This window comes from Struthio camelus, chromosome 7, assembly GCF_040807025.1.
Source record: "Struthio camelus isolate bStrCam1 chromosome 7, bStrCam1.hap1, whole genome shotgun sequence".
NCBI lineage: Eukaryota > Metazoa > Chordata > Aves > Struthioniformes > Struthionidae > Struthio > Struthio camelus.
The window spans coordinates 7,235,870-7,253,092 of record NC_090948.1 but is presented as its reverse complement, the minus strand read 5'-3'; the positions used below and the strand labels follow the sequence as shown (position 1 = coordinate 7,253,092).

The window sequence follows — 17,223 nt, the reverse complement described above, 5'->3', positions numbered from 1 at the left end:
AATTCCCACAAACACTGCCGGTCGGAGTGGTACCTTCGCAAAGTATATGTAATTCCAGCATGGAAAAATCTGAAATTATCTTTCCGTAATAGCTGGACGGCTTTTGTGGGGCTTTTGCCTATGTCATCTCTGTAAAACAGCCTGTCATCTTTGATTCTTTAAGCCATTAATTATATTTGTACTTTGATATCTGAAATGGAAGGGGAGGGGAGGAAGGAGAAGGAAGTTCTAATTAGGGTCATAGTTCTGCACTCACTCACAATGTTTTAAGTTCCTAATCAACCCTAAAGGCAGAGAGCAGCTCTTCAGATTTTCATGCTTCTCTTCTTCTCTTTATTGCCTCTAGAGAGAGATTACTGCAGTATATGCGAAAAGCAGCCGATCGGAAGGCTTCTCTTTCGGCAGTTCTGTGAAACTCGACCCGAGCTTGAGTGCTGCATTAGGTTTCTTGACTCAGTGGTAAGTCAATTCTTGTGATATTTTGCGGTGCTTTGCAGCACTCTGTTCCTTGGTAATGAACTTAAGAGCACCACTGGAGAACTAAAGCATTGCTCTGAAGGCATAGTGGTCCCTGCCTCCGCTCCACCACGGCAACCTTTCATGCGCTGAGCTCTGGCAGAATAAGCTGTTTGATCAGAGTGTCATTCTGCAACTCCATAGTCAAAATGCTTCTTTAAAAGATTCCCATGACCTCCAGAAATCGCTGTTTAATGGGACATGATTTTGTATTTAATGCACCTGAGCAAGCTGTTGACAGGGACTGACTGTGTCAGCTTCCCAGAAGCTGCCGCACCGTCACTCAAGGCAGAGGGAGAGGCAGCGCTACACGCAGGGTCAGCATCAGCCTCAGGGAGTGCTAGCCACGGGAAAGGGAGAAGGACAGGCACTCTGGCGTGGTGGATATGTGGCCTGACTATGGCACCAAGGCACAAGCAGCCAAGCTGGTGTGAATAATGTCCTTTGATGCCAATGAAGCCTGCCGTGCAGGAAGGAGCTGGGAGGAAAGACAAGCAATGGACCGACAGGAGATGATGAGGATTATGATAATAATATCTAGCCCTTGCCAAGCCTTCTCATCAGTAGACTTCAGGGTGATATACCAAGGATGTCCCCATTTTTATCCATGTTTTTCAAATAGGGAAACAAGAGGCACAAGGTTTAGAAGTGGTTTGACTGAGGTCACCAGGAAAGCTGTGACAAACCTGATAATGAAGTCCAGCTACCCATTTTCCACTCCAGTGAGCTACCCATTAACCCAGCCTTTGGGCAAAACAACTCCCCGCAGCTCCCCAGGGGACCTGAAGCTCGCTCCCAAACCGGCAGCGTCTGGCCGTGCGCAGTGCCAGTGTGAGAAGTGTGTTTTCAGGTCCAGAGGCAGGAAGTGTGTTTTCAGGTCCAGGTAAGGCATGGATGAGCCAAAAGGCTAAATCGTAGCAGGTAGGCAGAGATGAACTGCCGGTTTTCACGGCTGACTGTGAGTGTTGAGGGGCTTTGCTCTCTGGCTGACAGGAACAGACAAAAGCAAAACAATGCGTGACAACAGGAATAAAGTTGTTTGGTAGTGAGTTGAAGCTATTTCTAAGCTCTAGGCAGTTGTGAGGATAACGCTGAAGTTATGTTGTAAAACTAAGAGTTCTGAAAAGGACATGTGGCCACTTAATGTTTATTACAATGTTTATTATGAAGTTTGATGTTGTATTAGTATTGCAGCATCTATAGTAGATCTTCATCACAGAAAGTGTTGGATAAAGTGCTATTAAAATTAATTTATTTGGCATTTTTGGTCTCAATATAATTCTTAAGATCATCTTTGAACTTCTGTAAACTGTTTTTGGCTTGATTAACATTATTTAAAACATTTTAATGCTTTTCAGATACATTTTTTTTCTTAGACTAATTCAGCAATTTGATTTCACAAACAGGCTGCTGAATCATAGAAATGTGTTGTAAAATTGGCTTTTTTCTTGGATGGCTTACAGCAGTGCTAAAGAAAGATGACATTCATCTCAAAGTGTTACTTATATTAGACGTTAGGTCTCCATGCTGCCATAGTAATAAACGGTGGAGCAATCTACCTCCTGCAATAGGTAGAAAATGCTCCACTTTCTGCTTAACAGTCTATAGAATTATGTGGCACTAAGTGGTCAAAAACTGTACACAGTCAACTTAACAGGTAAACCAAAAAAGCAGTTAATTTTCTGAAATGCGTTTGGTGCATACATTGATAGACTGCAGCACTGTGCTCTCCAGCGCTTAGATCTAAGAGACCCGTACAGAATTCACGGTCAAGACTATACTGCACTTGCTCTGAAAAGAGAATATATAATTGACTGTGGAATACCTTTCATAGTCGTGTCATCCTGAGAAGTGAACGCATATGTCTGAACTTTCCCGTTGCACAGATGAAACCTGATAATTCTTCTCAGAGGTTATATCCAAGATCATGAAGTCAGGACTTTCTTCTGTTCACCTCAACAGAAAGTGTCATGCTTAGCTTCATGGGATCAACCAAAGCGTTCACGCTCCTGCTTCTGCAGGGTAAAAAAGTAGTCTTTCAACAAACACCTGCACAAGGCTCAGAAAGGTTTCTCTCAGACGTTTGTGGGTGGTCATGACTTCCATCTTACATTCCTAGCACTGGTAGTGATTTCCTCCTGTGGAAGGGCTTAGCCAAACGGGTCCATAAAAGTATTGTATCTGACAAATGTGTTGCGCAGTTGTGCTGAAGGCAGGCAGGCAAAAGTATGTTTCAGATGCGCTGGATGGGTTTATCCTGCACCAAACAGTCATCTTCTAGTCAGATGTCTGCCACTGATTAGATGCCACTCGCCAGTCTGGGGGGTAGGCAGCACCACAGAATTACCGCAAAAAACGTGATGCCTACAGCCCTGAGGAGACTGACTGTGGTTGTCCATTTAAAAAGCCATAGAAGTCCGTTGGGAGAGCAACAAAAAATTTTTCCCATGAGGTTTTAATTTCAGACAAAACAGGATTGTTTTCAGTTTGGAAAGGGTTACGGTTACAGAATTTGGGTTCTTTTGTTACTTAGTGTAGTAGTAGCAGTCATCACATTTTTGTTCTAGTAGCACCCAGGGGCTACAGAGAACAAGACGACATTGTGCTGGCTGTACGCACACGTGGTAGGAGGGAGACATGTGCGCGCAGAGCGTACGGTTTAAGTTGACAACAGTAATGAAGTCTGGGCAAGAGGAAACATTACTGTCCCCTCCCTTTGGCTATTTATCTTCTCGTCGCAGCAGTACAACAAGCTTCGGGGCGCCGCGTGATAACCTCCGCCGCACCGCACGGCCGCCGCCGCGGCGCTGCTCTCGGCGCCGACGAACCGGCAGGGCTGCCGCAGCCCGGCCCTCGCTCCTGGAATTTAGGGCACTGTGTCATTTTATCCTCCTGAAACCGTGTGGAGTGATGCTGCCAAACAGCGAAATTCGGTGTGCTCCCAGCCTCAGCGCAGCATACGTGACACCGGCGCTGTGAAAAGGTTGCCACAGGCGGGCTTGTTATAAAGGTTCCCTGCCCAAGCAATTCGAGACTAATATCCCCACATCATTTTGTAAGGGCGTGCTTTGCACACACCCTCAGTTTCCCTTTGCAGGCTTGAACTGCCCTGTGTATTTTTACCGTATTTCAGTGCAGGCCAGCGATCTATTCCCAGTTAGGCTGAGACTAGCAGTATGAGCAGTTCGTGAACAAAACGTCTAGCTGCGTGGAGGTCTGAATTTTCACTCTCTCTCTTCTTTTTCAAGCCAATTAACAACAGTCTCCTTTGTTTATTGATTTCCAATTCTGTACTAGTTTGCTCCCAGCCAGTGAAAATCCCTGCATTATCCAATATTAAGGTCTAGCAACACAGCCCATAACCATTAAATTGGATGATTGCTACTGAAATTCGCCCAGCAGAGTCACACTGTGTTGAGTGAGTAGTGGGATGCAGGCCAAGTCCTATGTTAGGCAAAAAAGTTCTATAATGAGAGCAAAAATTTGACTTTACAGCCTATTCTGAGACCACCAGGAATGTGAAATATACCCTTTTAGAGACCACCTGCTGTAAAAAGCCCTGAGCAGAAAAGGCCAAGACTCTCCATTTTCTTTTGACTTAGTTATCTTTCTAGCACGGGATGCAAAACTTGGGTTTTATGTACCATAAAATAAAAAGAAAAAGTAATAAAGAAAAGTATTTAGCTGCTCATCAGAGGCTCACAAAGCTTTTTGTGCACTGAGAAGTAAGACTACCTCTCTTCTACAGAGAGAAAGTGCACCTTAGAGCATGGTTAAGTGTCTTTACCAGGTCACACAGTACGTCATTGGCAGAAGCCAGAAATCAGTGCCTCCCAATTTTTAGTCCAGTTTCTTTAACCAGTGCCTGCAAAGGAAGCAAGAGTCAGTGCTCCTGGGTGGAAACCAGAAGCTGTGCCAGTCACTCAGCAACCTACCAATAATCTCCATTTCCATACTTAGGTGGAACTAAGTTTTGCAAGAACTCTCACACACTCTTACTTCCAAAGGCTGGTAAAATCAACCAGACCTTGCAGACCAGAGTACATAAATAAAACAAATCTGCACTTTGCTGAACACTTATTTCAGCTGTTGGGTGAAATAATTAACCTGGTCTGAGATAGTCTCCTGCAAATATAATTTTAGCAACATCTGGTTTTTTGTCTTTACGGTTGAAGCAGTTGATGTTAGGCTGGCTTTCTGAAGAAAAAAGGATTATGTCGTTGCATTCTGCATGTGTGTGGGTGTTTCTGTCAGTTACCTCTAAAACTTTTGAATACATCGGCCAATTTCAAGCCATAATTGAGATTAAAGTGCTCAGAGATATAAAGTTTCTACATGTTATCTGAGAATAGTGTGCGGGTAATTAGCCACAATCTATCAGCTGTAAAATGGACTCCAAAGGTATGTCGTTTGTAAGCAGTAAGACGCCACATTTGTGATAAAAGTGGGGAGCTACAGATTTTGGCAGTGCAAAGCTAGCAGAGAGTCAGAAATCTGCTCCCACCTTGGCTGAGGGTTCAGCGGGTGGCCATCAGCATGTCCATCTGTCTGGGCTCCGGATGTCTATCTGGGTAATGGGGCAACAGCAGTCCCTTCTCCTATCATATATTATAAGATCATAAGAACAGAACGTCATCTCCCATTACGGATATCGTGCAAACCATTTCATAACAGGGGTCCTGAGCTGACTAGGTAGAAATATCTAGTAACAAGTACCGATGGTCACGACCTGTCCATACGTGTATGAATGTGTTGTCATATACACTGTGTGCTTATCTGTGTGCACATAAACACAAAGACAAGCTCTCCCATTAATAGTTCGCCAAACTCTTACATAGCCTTTCAGATGATGGAGCTATACAGACATGAATTATTATCATTTCATGGAGCTGTTTCATGAATAAATTAGGTCCCCTATGAACACTTAACAAAGATTTCACACACAGCCCTACAGCACACTTTGCTATACTTACAAATATTTCAGCCATATCATACAACTTTGTAGATGTTGAAAGACAGCCATTAAAATAAAATGTTACGGGATACATTTCCTGTGCTGAAAGGCAGATCAGTAAGTAGCTAACCCGTTAGTAATATGTGTTTCCTTTTCAGCCAGACGGTGCCTCCCGTACCAGAATACGGCAGTTCAGCAGGGCCTCTTACCTGCATCCCCTTCTCAGCAATACCTGCTCCCAGGGGTGCCAGCTCCCGACATTTCTCGCTCCTATCGTCTCATTTTGGTGCGCCTTTATAAAGGCAAAACTTTACCGCAGACTTCTTGACTCTTCCTTCCTGCTTCCTCTACTCACACACAGTTTGAACCTTTTCCTTGTCTTTTTTAGGGGAGAGCTTTTAACATAATAATGTAGACCACCTTTACTCTGACTGGGCAGAGTTGTGAGGGGGCTATGGCTAATTCTGGTCAAGGAGAACATAATCTGAAATCGTTTTCCTGCTAAGCTGCAGTAGTACATTGTGTTTTTTTACACCAAAGTCACCCAGAAGTACAACCTGTGGAGGAAAATCGCCTCTCTAGGTTGTTTCTGCCGGTGTTGAACAGGCACGGGGACTGGGAGCGAGGCAGGCGATCTCCTCAGGTGGAATTTGCAGCTGAATGCTTCACTAGACATCACACTTATCTGGGGTAAAAGGATGAACAAGCACCCGTTTAATGTCAGTTGTAAAAACCTTGCCTCTCTGTTAGAGTGCGTTCATTTAGTTAAGTGCCTTATGTGGTATATAAACCATCTGTGTATGTGTGCCTTAAAGCTGTTCAAGGCTTTTTCCATCAGAAATGCCAGTTTGTTGATACCAACAAATTCATTGACTCAAAAAGTGTTTTTAAATATTCAAAAGGGCTCTTTTTGGCCTATGTTTAAATATGAAAAATGTGCTTTCAAGTTAACTTTTCATTTAGAAATGTGCGTTTTTATGAACCTAAGCTGTTTGGTTTCTTCCTTCCAATTTTCAGTCAGATATTTTGTATTTTCAGTGGAGACAGGTGCAAGCATAGTTGCTAGCATGTAGGAACAATCACAGGGCAGAATTTGGAGTGAAGAGAGGGAGGAGCAGAAGAATGTAGAGTATCTGGGGGTAACAGAGAAGGAAACTAGGAAAGTGTGAGTATAAAACTGAGATCAAAATGCCGATAGCCTCCTGCAAACACTCAAAAGCTGACCCCATTGCTCCTGTACTTCGCCATCCTCTGATTTCTAACGAGAAGCCTGAAACCACACTGGTGGAAGCCGCCGTTTCCATCTCCGTCTCCTGGCAGGTAGAAGGGACCCAAATCCTGTGGCTATGCCGTACTCAGCCAGACTCTCTCTGCGGGAGAGAGTCCACCTCCTTCTACAGATCGATCCCTTAGGCTTGGTTTCTCAATTTTCACATATTTTAAGGCCATACAGTTTCACGTACACCCAGAGAGGAGCTCAAAGAATATTAAGTCAAAAGCACTGGATGAAATGAAATATCGGAGTTAAGGTTGCTTATGTGAACCTCCACTGGGTCCCCATGTCTCAGCCAATAAAGCAGACTTTCATCCAAAGCACGTTTTCACACATTGCTCTGGCAACATCCTCTGTAGGTCACGATCGCTCTCCAGTCCCTGAACTTCTTGCTTTAGCATCCCTCCAGTGCATGATCCCTTCCCAAACAAGCCCACAGACTGGACTTTGCTCCATTCCCCAGTGGAAATGCAGTTTTCCATCCGGTCTAGTTCGACCCTTCACCGTGTGCAGCTCCGAAGGAAAGGGTGCTTCTCACCCCCATGCATCCTTTCAGCCAAGGTTGCTTCTAGGGAAACAGGAGCCACCTAAGTAACTACTACCTCAGAAACAGCAGCCAAAAGAAAAGTTAGTAACAAATGGCGGCCGGCCCACATCCTCTCACCATTTGGACTGAAGGATCTGTGCCTGCCCACAGAAAGAGCCTCCCCTGCAGCTCGTCCCATGCAGCCAGAGTGATCGTAAATCCTCCCCTCGTTTATGAGCTATGAATAGGGCCCTGTCTGACCTAACTAGGGCATGGAGAAGCTATTAGACTTCAGAGCAGGAGCCTTGAAACACATGCTTGGATTCATCAAAGGAATAATGGAAAATATTTTTTCCACATGGATTTTAGCTAATGATGTTATTTCTAGCAATTAGGGACTTCCAAACTGTAGCCATACTTTTGAGTACTGTGGAAGAAGGGGATGTATCTTGTGATTTAAGCATAAGATTGAGAGTTAAGGACCTTGGTACGCTTCCCAGACATGCAGCAGAGTGAACATGGGGAAGTCACCATGTCTCTATACATGTGTAATCCTTCCTGTAATAACAATCTATGGCTGAAAATGTACCAATATCCACTGCGGCATAGCACAACAATGGCACTGAAGGGAAAAATAATAAAGAACACAAACAAAGTGAAACAGGCTTCTTATACTCGTGCTACAGTTAAATCTCTGTCAACAGTGTTCACTGTTAGAGTTTATAGTTCCTTTTCACATCTTCACTTGTCTGACACTTCCTACCTTCACCACTATAGTTTAGCATTTTTGAGAATGTAAAATGCAAGTATAATTAAAATTTCTTGTTATTCCTTCCCAACTATCTTGAGATAGAATTAAATACAGTGTGTGTGTGTGTGCGTGTGTGTGTGTGTGTGTGTGTGTAAAACTTACTGCACTTAGCTCTGCATGTGGTGATTTCCATTAGGAGGTGCATTTCAAAACATTGATCCAATTCCTGCTAAAATTCAATCTTCTTCAGAGGTCTGTCCAGGTTTGCTTATGGTTTTGCCGTTCTGATCAGATGTAAACCTAATGGGATATCTCTGGCAAAAGGAGATAGAATTTTTTTACAATCCCACGGTGCACTATGAATGGCAGGTGAAATGTTTTGAATCAGTTTTTATTTACTAGGGAGTTAATATGATCCAGTATTGCTAAGTAAGCTATATACTGTGTTTTGTATTAGATGCAGCTTTTCCAGGGTCTATATCTTCACCACTAGATCTAGTGAGTACCAGTGACCATGCCATTTGAAGAGAAAGCTAGCAACTGTGTGACAAGGCTGCCTTTGTCTAGTGCAGGATGAAACATTATATATGCCACTGGCGTACTTGACTTAAAACTCTTTACGACAGCTGTCATCAAAGACTGGTATGGCCGAAGAATATCTTCAGCAATTTAAAATTATCAAGAGACTACTGAAAAGATGGGCCGGTAACTATATGTGGACATCACTGAATGTGAGAGATGCTGGTTTCCAAACTTGTGATCTATTTATTTGAGAAATTCGTGTTTCTTCCACCTTACATAAGCTAAAATCTTGGCTTACTTATCTTAGTATTTAACTGCCAAAGTATGACAATCCCATATTTACACAAATCCAGCTCCAGGAGAAGGTGCTGATACTTGCCAGGCGCTTACCAGACATACATGCCTATTCAGCTTTCCACATCTCTTTTCTGCACAACTCAAGCTAACAGGGCCTGTCTGACCAACATTTGCTATCAACACAGATCCATTAAGGAATCTGTTGGTCCATTTTCTTTTTTTGGCATAGTCAGAATAGCATGGTGGAATATTCAGAGTCTAAAAGCAACTGAAGGCAAGAGAATGATCATCATTAGATAACTTATAAATAGTATTGAATTGAGGGCTCAGTAGTGCCTAGATGCTTCCATGCTGAGGCATTACCAATAAATTCTGCTTCTTTGTTTGGCAGTCGTCTGCACAGAAGGTTACATTTAGGTACCAATATTTTCTCTTATTAAAACATGTTATTCCAGTTTTCTTATAGATGGAAAACACCTAGCCTGTGTGTGAACTTACCATAACTGTGCCAAGATAAGATTAAATTTCTCTGACCTTTTGAAAAATTGTTCCTTCTGTGATTCTTGCCATTGCTTTATCCTCTAGCAAGGATTCATGGAGAAAAATGCTGTTAAAATGCTGTAAACGTTCTAGCGTGTCCATGCTTTGAGAGCTGAAATGACCCATACTCAGATACCATCTAAATGGACAGGAAATTGGATGAAAGATTTTTTTAAACCTTGTATTAAGTTTTATGAGAACATAATCAGTTCATCCTCAAAACGGTCACGAAAAAGGAAGTACTGCACTTGTGGATTTGAGCTTTCAGAATATTTCTCATCAGCAGTACAGTTTTTCTGTTACTTGTGGTCATTGTCATTTCCTAAACCAAATCAGATTGTAATTGTAAACTGTTCAGGCAACCTGCTATGTATGTGTATAAATAGGTAGCTTTAGGCATAAGCTACAATAGCTAAATCAGCACTGGCCAGACAGTTCGGTACTAGCAGTATTACTACTTTGTGGCAATGTCATGTCATTCCTAAGTCTGCTTAGTGAGGGGATTCATTACAGCCTTCCTTCAGATTTATTCTATCAAACTCAGAGCAGTATATACGCCTGAGAGTGGGCAATAGTTCTGAAGTTTATTCTTCCAAGTGTTTGCCAGTTCAGTCTGATTTACCTTATTTTTTTTAACTTCCTCCTCATTTATCATCTCAGACAGCTTGTATTGGACTAGGTTACTTAATTGGTTTGGCAGGATTTTCTGGGATCCTATTTCTAATGTGAGCAGTCATAAAAACTGTTAAGCTAACTTTTTTCTGGAAAATCTTTTGATCCTAAGGCTAACGCCTGGTATCCTAGGCAGTGCCAAGTCAGAATGTCTCTAAGAATTTATCATTATCTCTTGGTTACTGCCTCCCTTGGGATTCCACACAGCACTTTTTTCTTTGCATGCCTTCCAGGATTCCAAAACTTTAACCAAAATGCTTAATGTCTGAGTGGTGCACAAGTAATGCTTCCTTTGTTTCTTATATAAACATTGTCCTGAAACTCATCAAAAGTCAGTCGTGCTGCAATGCATAGAATAGTAAGAATTTTAAAAAGTAGGTAAACTTTGTGTGTGGGAATATGGTGCTTTCTTTTCAAATGCACAGAAGTCAAAGGGAGTTTTGCCTGTACTGTCTATTTCTCCAGACAGTGCCCACTGGTTTTTTTTGGTCCTAAAATACTCTTAGATCAGCCTTCCTGAGGGATTGAATCAAGGATCACTATAAGCGATGGGCAAATCTCTCTGCTTTGGAAATGGAGCGTTAGACTAAGGGAAAGATGTAAACAAACTGGAAGGACATGTACTGCCAAAAGGACAAGCTGCTTGTCACCTGATGCTCACCTGGTGCTTGAAATACCTCTTTGGCGAGAATTAGCGAAATTCACTGTCTCTGTTACTCAGAGAGAGAGTTTTGCCTTCTGCATCCACCTTCCCTGTGAGCAGAACCAAATAAAGTTGCTGTTACTGAATTTTTTCCGAACACTGGCTTGGCAAGGCTATAAAATATAAGTGAATTAAATTGTATGGATGTTAATTAAAAGGTATCATCTCAGAAAACACATCACTTGGGTTTGGTCAAAATATAGCAGAAGCTTTGTAATAGGATTGTGTGTACCGGTTTTACTCCAGCAGAAGATAGCATTTACCCTCCAGGTTCTTCAGATAGACTGTTCAGTTAAGGCCATATCCAAAATGAAGTTATAATGGTGAAATACGAGTGCAAATATTGACAATTTCTTTGTATCTGTTCCAGGCAGAGTATGAAATTGCTCCAGATGAAAAGCTGGGAGAGAAAGGAAAGGAAATCATGATGAAATACCTCACCCCAGAGGTAAGGGGCAGCCAGAGTGGTATTACTGAAGGAATGCTGCAAGGCACACCTTGGCTAAACAAGGTTGTTACAGGCTGTGTAGACCAGAGTCCTAAAATTTATGGTGACAATCTGCAGTGAATAAAACTGCGAGTCTTATCCAAACAGCCAGAGAGAAAAAACTTTACATTTCAATCCACAAATTGGCTCTTAAAGATGAACTTGAGCTTCCTATGGCTTAATTCATTTGTGAAAGAACAGAGGGGCTTCTCTGGTCTCTTTTCTGTGTGCAAAACTCTACATCTGTGTTATAATACAAGAGAGCTGTTATCAGCAGATGCCACAATTATTTCCTATCCAGTTCAAAAGAGCTAATGTTTCAGATGCTTTGGCAAAAATGGCTTTTGAGTAACAGACACTGTATATTGGTGGAAAAACTCGCCCTCCTCCCCACACCATTTGCCCCAAAATAACCAAGGGCGTGTGAGATTGCAATGGTACGATGTGTTTTGGAAGAGAGAGATAATATAACCAGTTTTATTTCCACTGCTACCAATTCCTGACCACTGCAACTCCAGTCTGTAGGAGGGAGAGGAGCTCATGGTAGCGGCTGTGTCCACAGGGTGGCACTCTGAACAGAACTACAAATTTGCTGCAAGAATTTTGGACAGGCTGCACTGGGACTAACCCTTCTTTTCTGGGTTTCGATCATTTGCTGACCGCGTTTAACCTTTGCACAAAAGTCACTGCCAGTAAGCAATAAACATTCAACTTCAAACACAGGAACAATCCTAGGCTTTTTCCTAAGTTCCTTTCATAAGAGTAACCAAGACGTACAATCGCTACTTCGACTGTTTTACGAGAGAAATACATTTGACCTTTGGGAAAATGAATTGCATTTTTGGCAAATGGCCTTTTAAAGCATTTAAATGGTACAATATGTTTTGGAGGTGGAGGGGCAGAGCGGACCACTTTTTTTCCAGTCAGTCATTTTCCTACAATAAATTTCAGTGCATACTTTCAGTTATCTCAGACTGCATTTTGGGATCTGGTTTCATTTACTGAGTCTGGCTAGTTTCATGTGCAGTCATTTAGTACTGCCAGTATGGGTTCCTGCTGCCCATTCATTAGGGGCATGAAGTTCCACTGCGCTTTAATCCATGGAGGTGACCATTTATCTTAAAGTTTCTGTCAGCAGAGGAAAGAGGAACAAATACTGAGGGGAAATATTTCCCACTGTTTCAGTCCTCATCTGGAAATGAGAAAAGGTATTTTGTTGATATCAGGGCTAGTAAAGTGAGAGAAGGATGGTGCTGTTTAGCTTCAGCTAAGCGCAGCTGGTCTTTGTGCAGGTTTCCAGATGCCAAAGCACTTCAGTGCTGTCCTGTGGCACTGCTGCCATCCCTTTCTGTTTATCAGTAACCCCATAGTGCTGGAGAAGTAGTTTGTGAGCTAAATGAATGTCATTCAGAATGAATGTCAGTCAGTGAGACCAGCCTGAGAGCAATTTCTTCTTCATCAAGCAAAAATCATGGCCCTGCAAGAAGGTAAATTGCTGGTACTTTGGAGTTGGAGTTTCTCTGCTGTACTCCGGACTATATTTGAGCTGGGTAGCTGGCTTCTCAGTATGTGAAATGGGCACAGGATATCTACAGTGTATTCTGGAACATCTGTGGTGTTTGCAAATTACCTTAAGATCTTTGGGGAGAAGGGAACAAGAAGCTTTGCTACTTGTAATCTAAAACTGCCTGTCTGGGAGTGGTACTTTAATGCCTGCATTGGCCTCACTGCACTTTTTTGTTATTGGGATGTCTAGGCCATTCTACAGAAAACACTTCCTAGAGGCAAAGGTGACTGTGCCATAGCAATGGGTTGATCACTAGATTTTCTAATAGAGGACTTGCCTTCCGCATATACTTAGACGTGTAGAGCAAGGCATGCATTCATTTCACTTAATTTTAGATACACAACTCAGGTTAGGAGTCTAAATGGACTACTTTCCTTTATAGTCGAGAAAGAGAAATGAGAACCTCCAAATGACAGGTATGAAGCCACCAGAGATTCTCTCTTTCTCTCTCTCTTTTTTCATTGAATCCAGGGTGACCGATTCGAAAACAGGTTAGATATTTGCAGTCAAGAGGGATGAATCTGGACCCAAATGTCCTAGTGGAATATCAACCTGGCACGCAAAGAAACCCTCTTTTCCTTAAGTGCTACATTTCTCCATCTAGTTATCAGTCCCTTGAAAGATACAAAGAACCACTGATTCCCAGCCTTCTGCTTTCAGAGGAACATTTCTTTTAAGTAGGTGTATGTCTGTGCTTCAAAGAACCTGATTGTCTTGATATAAAAATAGTGTGACATACAGCTTGACTGATGGAATAAAATTATAGGTTTAGTTCTTGGACAGATAATTCAGATTTATAATATGAAGAATATTTTTCCCAAAGTGCAGGATCTGAAGCAAAATCAAAACAAAACGTAGACTTCATGCTCTTTAATATTTATAAATGATTTTTAGTTCTTACTTAGATTTTTAAATGTCATACATATTTAATGTACAATGTGTCAGTATATCATCATTCTAAAGTGCATTCATTTGCATAGGGAACATGCACTTTATTTAATAAAACATATACTATTGCGCAGCAGAAAGAAAACGTTTCCCCAGATGAATAGACATCACACCAATACTTACAACCTCGTGACTCACACAGCCACTGTCTGCAAGGTGTTACTACACTGCACTGTACAGTTAGCAAACTGAAATGTGTGGGAGCAGTGAATTCCTGAGTAAAGAACTTTTCTTGAGAACATTTAGCATCAATTTTGAGGCAAATAAACAAGCTCAGCACTACCCAAGATTGTTGAGGGGGGAGGCACTTTCTCAAATAATCATGATTCAGGCTCTGCTCAGCTTTAACATTCTGAGCTGCCTTTACACACTAGCTGGAGCAGTTGCAAAGAGATCTAGCTGCCTCTTTTAATGGCTTACAACATGGACAGCATGAGCAGAGTCAGGTTTCCACTCATATTTTCACAGCCTCCTTTGACCTACCAGTGACAGGGATCGCAAATCCTGAATCTGTGCTGGAATGCTGTGGAAGGGAAAGCGGGTGGTTTAAGCGTCTTGGAGAAATGGCATGTAGGAACTCTGAGTCTCATCTGGGAAAGAGAAGACAGGGCCTCATTGCAGAAGTGGGTCCCTGCTTCCTCGATAGGAAGATATTAGTATTTCCTCTCTCTTGCCTGAAGTGAACTGAAACATTCATATGCAATGCGCCGTTCTGAACTATTTGACTCTGATGGAAATGAAATGTCAGGGCTACATGTGATCTTTATAGTAAAGACACCAAAATACAAGCTTTTTCACTAGCTTCCGTAGTAGCTTCACGTGAGTGTTGAGCAGGAGAGAGAAAATCCATAGAAGAGGTATGGAGTAGCTGAAGACACCCCACCCCGACACATGCTATGAAGAGTCGTTAACCTGGTTCTCCACGCTCCCACTGCGAGCCAGCTACTCCTCAAGGGCTATGTGGGGAAGACTGCTGACGAGACGGCCTCGTCTGTTAACAGGAGGAGACTTGCACCCCATGGGGTATGTGCCACTTCAGCACCATATTCTGAAGGCGAATCCACCTGAAGGCTGCCTTTGCTGAAAAGAAGTAGTGCAGTGGTTGCTGCACTGGTAACATCAAGCGTTTCTTGACTACAGTCTTGTTGACCTTTGCTTCTTTCAGGGAAGCTTTAAAAGTTTCCATGAAAAAGGCACTTAAAACTGCCTTCTTGACTTAATAAGCCTTGAGGGCAAAAGTCCAGCCCACAGGAAATCTAAAATTTCTGAGGTTGTGAAATAGGATGGTAAAACTGCTAATATGAATTGGTCACAAATATTTCTTTCCTGGCTTTTCTTAATCTCAACAGTTGGATGGGAATGTTTCAGATTTAGGTTCCAATTCTTTCTATAAATGGAAAAGCCCTCACTGCTTCGTAGAACAGTTAAGTTAAACCAAACTCATTCTGGCTTCATTATCTGGCTTCTTCTTGTATTGTAAGAGCAATCAGATACATTTGCCTAAGTACTGCTTTTAAAGTAGAGTTATGCATTTCTATGCATTGTTTTTACCTTCCTGCCTGAAAACTGCCTTGCCCTACTCTACTAAATGCCTAGCTCATTATTTTCTTTTTCTCTGTAAAGTGCCTTGAGATACTTCAGGAGATGCTATATAAAAGTAAATTGATTTGAAATGGCCCTTAAGATGGTCTCCATATGCTATTATAGTTTATGTTTGGACTCCGCTGGGTACTAAAAAACCTTACTAAATAGGATAGCTAATGCATATTGTTATCCCCGTTAATATACTTCGCAGAATATGAAGAACAGCAGCAGCAGTAGTTTTCTTATCTGAATTCCTGTTTGTTCTCTTTCCTTCAGGAAATGCACAGCATAAAGACCATGTTTACAGTTTCTTTCTTTGCTGCAAGAGGTTAGCTGGACAAGACAATAACCTCCTTACTCCAGTCAAAGGAGAGCAGCAATAGGTATTTTGCTAAATTAAAATATGTCTTTGTTTTTAGGAACAATTATAGGATAAGGTAGGGAGGGCAAAGTCCTGTGAAAGGGAAACTGGCTGATCAGCAGTGCCTGGACTTCCACTTGTCTAGTGGCTAAAAAGTGTTCTCCTCTCATCAGTTCTTTCTGGAGAAGAAAACCTCCATCTAATATGGGTGAGAGGAAATTAAAGTGATGTATGACCCTTCTAATGGATAAAGTCCCCCAGCTGAGTCCGAGCTCATGCTTACAACACCCTGTCTCAGCTCTGTGCGTTGTCAAAGAATAACTTTCTTTTTGTGCACCATTGCTTTAGTCTTGATGCTGAGGATCTTATCTTCCCATTGTCCTCTCTTCAAGATTTCTTTTCCCCTTCCAATATATTTTTACCATCAAAATAAACGCAAACTTTGGCACTTATGCTTCTGAGTGAGTCATGATCTCTGATCACTAAAACCTTCCATCTACTATTAAAAAAAGTTTCTTGCATCACTGTTTAATGATTCTGGCTGAATCCTCTTTGTGGAGGGGCAGGTCATGCCATACCAAGAATTGAACTCAAGTGCTGAGACCTCTTGCTCTAACTGTTTTAGTTTCACTAAATGCCTTCTAGGGAAGACGTTATAGTTTTTGGAATGGCCAAAACAAAAGCTGAAAGTCACTGTAAATGAAGTTCTGAAAGAAGGAGAACATAAAACTTCCTATAAAGCAATCTGCAGAGTTTAATGTGAGACAGAGGCTTTGTGTTTTGAAGGGAGAGCCTTCAGGAATCAGTTTCTACATTGTTACCTTTCTCAAACAAATTCAGCTTATATCACTTGTATCCAGCTAGTCGTCTCTGTCCAACTGTAAGCTTATTATCTTGGTGATAATGAAAGGCCAACACAATATCACCTTTCACTGGCTGCTGTGAATGTTCCCTTAAGGCTTGGTTCAGGGGCTATCTCCAGAGCTAATTTTCAATTTTTTCTGAAACCACAGCAGTCTTCAGGTAGATTAATGACTAAGCCCTATGCATTTTATTAATGACCCAATTGAAGTAAGCAATGAAGTGCCTGTCTGAACACACAATGTGTTGCATGGATCTAAGATAGGCTAGAGTTGTTTACTTGCTCAAAATGTTATTCACTGTATCTCTTAGGAGACTTTTCAGAATACTAAATACTTAAGTAGAAATCCTGGCAAAAGAGAATTTTGCCATTTAATGAATTGGCCTGGGACTTTACCCTTTGATCAATAGATTTCCCATCTCCCCCTTCTATTGACTTCACTACTCTACAGGCACCATTTTAGCCAGAGACGATAGTGTTGCTTATTGTCTGCTTTGCAGCTCGCATAATTAGTACATAATCCAGTCTCCAAAGAAATCAATACATAATTCTTGTTGTTCCAGAGACAACATGATCAATATCTCTGCTGATCACTATGTATTAGTCCAGGAAAGTACCCTTCTTGGTGTACTTTCTGCGTAAGCTCATCTTTCCAAAGTT

The 17,223-nt window shown here is 41.8% G+C and overlaps 1 protein-coding gene across 4 annotated transcripts in view; it reads left to right on the top strand.

Annotated features, from left to right (window-relative positions):
* GRK5 (G protein-coupled receptor kinase 5) overlaps positions 1 to 17,223 on the top strand; it is a 182,925-nt gene that overhangs the window by 114,138 nt on the left and 51,564 nt on the right. For 2 of the 4 annotated variants that reach the window (XM_068951594.1, XM_068951596.1), the window contains exons 3-4: positions 347 to 459; positions 11,125 to 11,202. In XM_068951594.1, the coding sequence (XP_068807695.1) occupies positions 347 to 459; positions 11,125 to 11,202 (191 nt within the window). The remainder of the gene's footprint in view (positions 1 to 346; positions 460 to 11,124; positions 11,203 to 17,223) is intronic. The other 2 variants (XM_068951595.1, XM_068951597.1) reach the window with 1 other exon arrangement.